We start from the raw sequence: 9,253 nt of genomic DNA on the forward strand, positions 1-9,253 counted from the left end.
CTCCATTTTCGTGTTCTAGCAGTAGTGGGCACTCGTGTGCCTCGTATACCTCCAAGTGAACGAGACTGAGGGAAGTTAGCGAGGGAAGGTCATAAAAAACGAAATGGTACATTTTCAATGTAGTCAACCTTTGCCTAAAATTTGCAGAATTGTACTCTGTATTTACTTACACACTTTTTCGGCGTGAAGCCCCCCTCGTGTATGGTGCATTCCTTCATGCCCCCTCCAAATAAAATATATGACATAAAACATTGCAAAACGTAAAATTTAAATGTCATTAAACTGGGGGCACCATCTCAGGGCCACCAAACTGGGGAGTCTCGAGGTGAAGAAACTTTTAGCGGTTCATGTCTCCCCCTACAGGCTGTGTTTCATAATGCAGGGATTTATTTATCAGTCGTCCCATGATGCATCGCGTCGTCAACGGCTTCAGTCATTCAAGCTGCTTGGCTCTGGTGTTGTGAGAGCGTCCGATCGGTTAGGCCATCTGGGCTCGGGTAACCTGCGTCCCGAACCGGACTGGACCCCGAACGGAGGATTTTAACGTAGTCACTTTGAGACGATCATTATCCTTCCATGTTTCAGGAATCGCCGGCCATTGACGGGAAGCGAGCTTTTGGGCGGCATATGCGTTGCTGTCAGCAGAGATAGTACAGCAGAAACCATTCAACATACAAACTGCAAGCGAAATTCACCGATTGATCACAGTGTTGTTACGTTCAAAGGCGACTTCATGGATTTAGAGACCGGAAGGAGTGAACTAGGGGCGATGGGAGACTCGCTTCAGCCGCAGACCCCCAGCCGCCACGAGAAAAGTCTCGGGCTCCTCACGACCAAATTTGTGACTCTCCTGCAGGAAGCAAAAGACGGAGTACTGGACCTAAAAGCTGTAAGCACGAGATCGGCTCTGCACGTGCATCATCAGCTTCACGCGAGCCTCAGCCTGTTGCAAACGCAGTTTTTTGCGCGTGAACAGACCGCATGCTATGCTGTTTTGTGCTAAAACGACGCGAATCGTAAAAGCTGCCCCGAAACTAGTTAGGGGGTTGTTTGCAACTCTTCCCGATATCTGTGCTGAAATTAACGTGTTTCCCCTACTTTAAACCAGGCGAACGAGCTAACAAGTTGGAAGTGTAATGTCAACAGTGTTAGCGAGTGAAATGTTATTATGTTAACACAGGACATAAGGATTTTTGTGGCCGTGCTCGAGTTGAGAAGTAGAGTCTGAAACTTAAACAAAAGCTTTCAAAACAAGCACGTGCTCGGGATGGCTTAGGCCAGACTTGAGCTTTTTCTGCCTTCTGGGATTTTAGTGACCTCTTGGGATTATAACTTTATATTTTAAACTTGATATAACGCCTAACACATGTCTTTGATAGTTTGTAACAGCTTCGGTTGTGTGTCGAGTAGCTGACATGACAGTGAACGGTAGTCAATACTGATAAGCATATGGAACTGCATCAAGTTCCTTGTTAACCTTTTTGCCTGTATCTTTAGGATTTTGTTTTGCATTTGATGTAAAGCTGATGTATTGATGAGTAGTCAATAATGGATTTTGCAAATGTGTTTAAGGCTGCAGATACTTTGGCTGTAAGGCAGAAACGGCGCATCTACGACATCACAAATGTTTTGGAAGGGATTGGACTTATTGAGAAGAAATCAAAAAACAGCATCCAGTGGAAGTAAGACACGCATGTTAATTCTTGTTGATTGAATTTATGAAAATATTTTGAAAAAAGTAGTTATAGTTATACGTGTTACTAAACCTGATCATGAGTTCATATTTAAAGGGACAGTTCACCCAAAAATAAAGTTCAGAGCACCTTAGTAGGTCGGTGTGGTGTATAACACATATTTCAAAGTTATTACACAATAAATGCCATTAAATAAGTTATACTTTAAGAAGAAATACAAATAATTATTCTTCTTGGATATTTGTTTAAAATGAGTGGCCGATAGCCATTTTAAATGTCAAATTTGTTTCTATTTTTGTGTGTTAGGGGTGTTGGTCCGGGTTGCAACACACGTGAAATTGCAGACAAGCTGATAGATCTCAAGTTGGAATTGGAGGATCTTGATCGGAGGGAACATGAACTGGACCAGCAGAGAGTTTGGGTTCAACAGAGCATCAAGAACGTGACGGACGACTCGCAGAATAGCCCATATCCTTCCAATTACTACCAACATTTGTCTTTGGGGTGTTTCAGTTTTAATAACAGCATAACAGGACCAGCTTTCCAGGACCAGATATATAGGTTGTTTGCTATGGAACCTTAACAGTACATTCACACAGGGCGAAAATGTTAGCGCTTCCTATTCACTTTTAATGAGTGACGTCATGCGTTGCCGAACTGAATTGTGGATCCGTCGGCGCCACTTCATTGCTGTTGCTCGCGGCAGAAGTTGAACATTTCTCAACTTTTCAAGCGGCAACGCGTGCGTCAGCCAATCAGATCACCTTTTGCAAATAATCTAAGCAGAGCCGGCCGATTACGTTTATGGAAGACCAGAGCATGCGTTGCGGCCACTGTAATTGGCTATTGGCCACACTTCAGACATAGGACCCTATGATTTCCACAATGTGGAAAACATGGACGGAATCACGGAATCCAAGCATAAAAATGAAATTTACTGTACAATGTTGAATGTCACAGACATTTTGTATTCAGTCATTTTTAAAACCCGTTATAACTCCATAATCGGCAAAGAAAATGAGAAATCCACAGAAACATTTTCATTTTGTGTAATGTTGGATGTAAAGAAAGGTATGTCAGTTCTCATCATGCATTGCAAACAATGACAAGCGCCTCATCAGAGCGCAAGTAGGCTTCTTTATAGCCTGGGACACAGCAGACAAAAGAAGTAAAGTATACTTTCTTCCCGTGTCTGCCTTGTGCTCAAACACATCCGCAAAGCTTTGAAAGTATATTTACAAGACATTGACACATTTAGGAAATGTATAGAAAAGTAGCAAATCCACCACTGCAGTGAATATACACTGAGTGTGTGACGAGTGTTCCCACCTTAGGACACAACTTGACTCTGCTTTTTGTGTTAGAAATGTTCATTACTCACCAAAAATGAAAATCACTTACTACTCAATATTTTACTATGTTCTTCCCTCAACTTAGACTAATTAATACATCCCTATCTTTTTTCAATGCGTGCACTTCATCATTGCATAGAGCGTCGTGAATGTGTTAGCATTTAGCCTAGCCCCATTCATTCCTTTGGATCAAAGCAGGGATGAATGTAGAAGCCACCAAACACTTCCATGTTTTCCCTATTTAAAGACTGTTATATGAGTAGTAGTTACATAAGTATGGTGGCACAAAATAAAATGTGGCATTTTTTTTTTAAAGCAGATAAAAATGAGAATTATATTGTATGGCGGAAGAGCACTTAGTTTGCAGCTCTTCAACCTTGGCACGCAGTAACATCAAGCGGTTTTAGTGTTGGTTAAGGGCACTGAACTTTGCCAGTTTTAAGACATGGGACAGTCTTGCACGCACGCGCAATTCGTCGCCTGCATGCACACTTGAGTGGCCAAGAACACAAGTGTGGATATTTGGATGCAGCCTCAGTTTATTGAAAAATGAAAATTTGTTGTTGATTTACTCACTGACAGGCCATCTGAGATAGTAGAACTTTAAAGGGGCTGAAACCGTAATCTAAAATGGTCATTTTTGCTTTATGCTTCAAGTTTTTGTGTCAAGACTCTGTTTGCATTATGTCCCTAACCTGACACACTCTGGCGTATGTGACACATCAAGACCTCTGCAATTGCTTTAAAGGTTGGTTTACACAACACATAATATCACTAAAACACCAAGGGGCAGTTTCCCATACAGGGTTCAGATTAATCCAAGATTAGGAGTAAGCTATATTAGAAAAAAAACATTACTGGTGTGCATCTTGAGTCAAAACTATAACACTGATATATTTTAAGATGTCTCTGTGCAAGCAAGTTTTTTTTTTTAGTTAGGACGATTCAAACATGCATTTTAGTCTTGGACTAGCCTTGAGGCCTGTCTGGAAAACCACCCCCTAATGTTTCAAGGGATACTCCACCTTTTTGAAAATATGCTCATTTTCCAGCTCCGCTGGAGTTGGGCATTTGATTTTTACCTTTTTGTAAACAGCTGATCTCCGTGTCTGGCGCTACCACTTTTGGAGTGGCTTGGCATGGTCCATTGAATCTGATTGGACCATTGGCATTGCATTAAAGAAATAACCAAGGAGTCTGGATATTTTTCCTATTTAAAACTGACTTTTCTGTAGTTACATTGTGTACTAAGACCGACGAAAAACTACTCTCATTCTGGCGTAATAATCAAGGGCTTTGCTGGTGTGGCGTGGCTGCGGGGGGCGCGGTGATATTGCGCAGCAGCCGAAAATGGTCCCCTTGGTTACTTTCAATAGCAGGGGACTATTTTCGAGCAGTGCATAATATCACTACGCCTGCTGCAGCCATTTTACAGCAACAAAGTCCTTGATTATTACGCTGGAATGAGAGTATAGTACTATAGTTCCTAGCCATATCTGCCTAGAAAATCACAACTTTTAATTTTCTGACGGTCTTGGTACACGATGTAACTAGAGAAGAGTTTTAAATAGGAAAAATATCAAAACTCTTTGGGGGTTTTTTTTCACGATGCTAATGGTCTAATCGGATTCAATGGATTATGCCAAGCTATGCTAAAAGTGCTAGCGCCAGACCCGGAGATCAACTGAATGGACCCCAAAACTGTACAAATCAAATGTTTAACTCTAGGAGAGCTGGAAAATGAGCATATTTTCAAAAAAAAAGTTGAGTCTCCCTTTAACCTAAAATATAAAGACTCTGATGAAAAGCAACTAAAGTGAAACTATATAAGTTTTGTAATCCAAATTCAATACAATGTTGAACACTGTTTAACTGTTCTTTTTCCTACACTGTTGTCATTTTAGCATCAAGGATATTAGTATAATTACTTAATACTAACTTAATAAACCTAAATTGAGCATTTTGTTTTATGCCCCATGTGTCTGGAATTGTCTTTTATTTGTGGTGCATCTTAATCTTTTTACTATATCTCTGTATACTTATATTTTTTCGCCACTAGGTGACACTCTTCTAGCAATCAGAGCTCCCTCAGGAACACAGCTAGAAGTGCCAGTGCCTGAATCTGTAAGTGTAGCTTATATCTCTTATAAAATCTAAATGTTGCAGTGCCGTTGTATCAAGTGGTAATACCATACTGCTTTGATTCACCATGGCCCTTATAAGAATACCAAGGTATAAAAAAAACAAATCAAGCTCCTAAATACACTTAACATTTCAGCATGTGAATGGACAGAAGAAATATCAGATTCATCTAAAAAGTTCTGCAGGCCCCATCGAGGTCCTCCTTGTTAATAAAGACCCATCCAGCTCCTCTCCAGTGGTGCTGCCGGTTCCCCCACCAGACGACATGCTTCAGAGCCTCTCTGCCCCAGCTTCAGCTACCTCTACTGCTGACCCCCCTCTCAAACCCACAGCTAAAAGTACAGAATCGCCTGCGTCCACCTGTCAGAGTCCCTCCACCACCACCGTCCCTCCAACCACGACCACTGCCTCTTCTGCAGGTGTAGCCGCAGGTTAGATGCTACGCAGATATTTTTAAATATGAAATGACAGGCTGAGGTCAAATTTAATTTTGTTGTAACCTTGTTTCTCTTAATTGAATTTAGACATCGCAAGCACCCCGACGTCAGATACAACAGCCAATCCGATATCTTCAGTGGGCACCCAGCAGCTGCAGTCATCTGCCTCATTGGACAGCAGCTCTTCACTTCCTGATTCCTCATCTCTTTTTGAACCAATCAAACCTGACACTTCAGACTGTAAGTGTGCATTGCATTAGTTAATGTCAAAGTATTTTTTTTACTTCTGTGAAGTGCAGAAGTTGCTAATGCAACCCGATCAAGTTATTTTCTCTTCCTGTTTTCAGTGCTGGACTTTCCCAAAGAGCTTTCAGAAATGTTTGACCCTAAAGGTGAGAATCTGTTTAATGTGCTAAAAAATCAGTTTGTGCACCAAACGTGACGGCATTTATAATTGCATAATTTTGATTTTTATGTAACGCAGGTTGCACATGTTTTTTGCATTGGTTGATTTTTTTTCTTCCTCTTTATAGAAATCATGAGTACAGATTTGCTTGAAGAGCTGATGTCATCTGAAGGTAAAGCTCGTCACGAATCAGGAAACTTGTACTTAATATATTACTAAAAATGAGCTTTTTGTTTCTTTTGACGTTTAAGTTTGTTACAAATTATGTTTCCTTCGAACTATGTAACTGTTTATTGTATACGACAAAAGATTGCTTTTGTATAATGATGTAATCAATAAAAGTAGTCTGTCGAGTTAAATTACAACATTTTTTTTTAGATGTCCAACTGTGATTGGTTTGTTTCTGCACATGCTCGATGACATCATAATGTACAGTTATAGAATAACATTCATGATGTCACTCCTCTCTCTCTCTCTCTTTCTCTCTCTCTTCATAGTTTTTTCTCCACTCCTTCGTCTGTCTCCACCTCCGGGTGATCATGACTACATCTATAACCTGGATGAGACTGAGGGCCTCTGTGACCTTTTTGATGTTCCCATTGCCAACCTTTGACCTCCAAAAACAGCACATGTTAAAAAATGAGTAGTGTACCGAAAAACTTTAACGCTTTTCAAAGGAGATAAAGAAAAGTATGGCTCTATTACAGATCCATATGTATGATAAGCTGATTCTGTGTGTATATATAGGTTTTTTATATATGTATATTTACTCCTCACCCAAAGTGGTTGACTGAAAAGGAGCTTTCCCTGCTAAATTCAACCGATATATGAAGCTTTATTGGTGCCCACTTCACTTAACTGATGAAGAGATCAGACGTACAAAGCAAACGCTTTGGTTAACCGTGTATATTAGTCCCTTGTTTCATTAAAGTGACTGCAGGGTCATTGTTTTATATAACTTTTGTATAGATACAAAGGGGATTTTTGTTGCAAAAATAAGACAAACCTCACCAGCAGTGGTTGGTTAGTGGTTCAAAGAAAAAAGCAGCCAGACTACCAGTTTTATATATATATTGTCTTCCTGTTAGTAGCATCTTTTCTCAGAACGCACCACCCTTTTATCAAGCAGTGATATCTTTACTGATCTTTCATATAGATAAACCAAACCATAAATTTGTTGGCAACCATCATCATTATGTTTTTGAACAAAGCATGCTTCTAATGTCAAGACTTCGAAGAGATCAGGCTGATTTCATTTTGCAGCAAATGACCATGATAAAGTTACACTAATAACTAAAGAGACTGCGAGTGTAGTGGAAAGATTGTAAGGTCAGCGTAGCCTACTGTTTGAAATCTTTACAGCCTGGTGCTATATAGCATAATATATTTACTAGTTTCAAGCTCTTCAGACAAAATGTGAAGGAACCTACTCAAGTGTTGCATAAACCATTCCTACTTTCTTTTTACTCATCAGCTCTGTCGCAATCTGATCGAACCATTGTTAGCTTACAGTGTTTGTAATGCATTTCTCAACGCATGCCCTATTTTCTCAACATGTATCAAGAGTTGTATTTAGATTGTTGTATTGCTTATGAATTTAACTTTGTTTTTAATTGCAAAACCACTGTGGAAAGGTCATGACTAAAGCCCTGTATAAATGTTAAATCGAATGCCAATTATTGCTATTTTTGTATTTCGAAACATAATCCCTCTGTGTGTTTCACATCATAGAGTACATATCTGTCCTAACCTCAACCTGTTTATGTATGTGTGTAGATACTTTTAAAGGTATTAAGTATGTCTGTATATGAGAATAACTGTCTAAATAAGAATGTGGGTTTGGGGGTCATTAAAGAGCAGTCACATGATAGCAAGAAATGGAGTATCGACATGTGTTTAGGATTGTGTTGTCAAACGTGCATACCTAACTTTGTTGGTACCAATTGATTGCAAACAGATTGTCATTTTTTGCTTCTCGTTACTGCTGAATGATATTTTTAGGCTTGTACCATTTATTTTTGTACTCAATAGATCTCCCAAGTTATCTGGTTTCAAATAATCTACATTTGCTTTCTAACCTATTTCCACATTGCACTTTAAAACGGGTAATATTCAACCCTTTAAGGTAATTAGATATACCGATTAACTTTACAATATCCAGGGAATTCATTTAATATTTGTGCAAAGTATAATAATCATTGTTCGCAACCGAAATAACATCCCCATCAAATAAAGTTTTTCTACTTATGTATTTGAGCGAATTATTCTTTTAAGCTTGTTAGGATTTTGTTAACTCATTACATCAGAATGTCCTTGCTGTTTTATCTTTCACCTAATTCTTTAGGATTTGATCATATCTGCTCGTAAGGACTTGAGTCATATCCTGCAGAACCAGACATTTCTGTTTAATAAAGTTACTGTTGTGTAGTACTGCCAAGTTTGGAGTACAGTAAAAGCTAAAACTAATGTCTTTGCTATGTTTTAAAAGTTTTGTATGCGTGTTGTGCTTGAAGTGTAAAGTGAAGCTCAACATTGTGAGTTTACGGAAGCTTGGCAAAAAAATACAAAGCCCAGGAAAATAACTATTCAAAAACAAAAGAGGGTCAACAAAATGTGAATACAGGGTTCCCACGGATCCTTGAAATTCTTGAAAGTTTGTGAATCTGGAAGGAAAGATTCAAGGCCCTGAGAAGTTTTTTAAAATATACATACATAGATACAGGTCATTGAAAGTGCTTAAATCTAAGTTTTCTGGATAAATCTATATAATTCCCTGTGTAGTGTAGGATAATAACATAAAAATTCTAGACTTTTTAAGCACACATGCTAAACTGTTCGCTTTAAATGCTTATATATTCTGTATGCGAATGTTGATTCATACCAATAATGCTTTTTTGCATAGTTGTGTTAGACACATGAAAACGTCTTGGGTTACTTGTGTAACTGTTGTTCCTTGAGAAGGGAACGAGACGCTGCGTCTCTCTTGCTATACTTCCTGTGCCCCTGTAACACTGTCTTTGGCAATATTTCACATAGCGATATACTTCCTGGCTCCTGCGTCACCATTGGTTGAATTTGATATACACATTCAGACGCACTTACCCTTGGAGGCGTCCCCAAAGTGTCACTGAAGTGACTCAGCGCGAGTTCCCTTGAAAGGGAACTGTAACAATGTACCTTAAAAGGTAACATGCTGTAACCCAGCAGTTGGGTTAAATTAAC

At 39.2% G+C, this 9,253-nt stretch overlaps 1 protein-coding gene across 1 annotated transcript; it reads left to right on the top strand.

The window, feature by feature from the left end:
• The first annotated feature begins 405 nt into the window (after positions 1 to 405).
• On the top strand, positions 406 to 8,282 carry e2f4 (E2F transcription factor 4). Its single transcript, XM_073868673.1, has 10 exons — positions 406 to 889; positions 1,573 to 1,682; positions 2,001 to 2,161; positions 3,750 to 3,794; positions 5,106 to 5,170; positions 5,325 to 5,619; positions 5,713 to 5,865; positions 5,973 to 6,017; positions 6,159 to 6,203; positions 6,529 to 8,282. Exons 1-10 carry the CDS (start codon positions 734 to 736, stop codon positions 6,642 to 6,644), a joined length of 1,191 nt encoding a protein of 396 aa, XP_073724774.1. The 5' UTR covers positions 406 to 733; the 3' UTR covers positions 6,645 to 8,282.
• The last annotated feature ends 971 nt before the right edge of the window (positions 8,283 to 9,253 follow it).

Source organism: Misgurnus anguillicaudatus, chromosome 6 (genome assembly GCF_027580225.2).
Source record: "Misgurnus anguillicaudatus chromosome 6, ASM2758022v2, whole genome shotgun sequence".
NCBI lineage: Eukaryota > Metazoa > Chordata > Actinopteri > Cypriniformes > Cobitidae > Misgurnus > Misgurnus anguillicaudatus.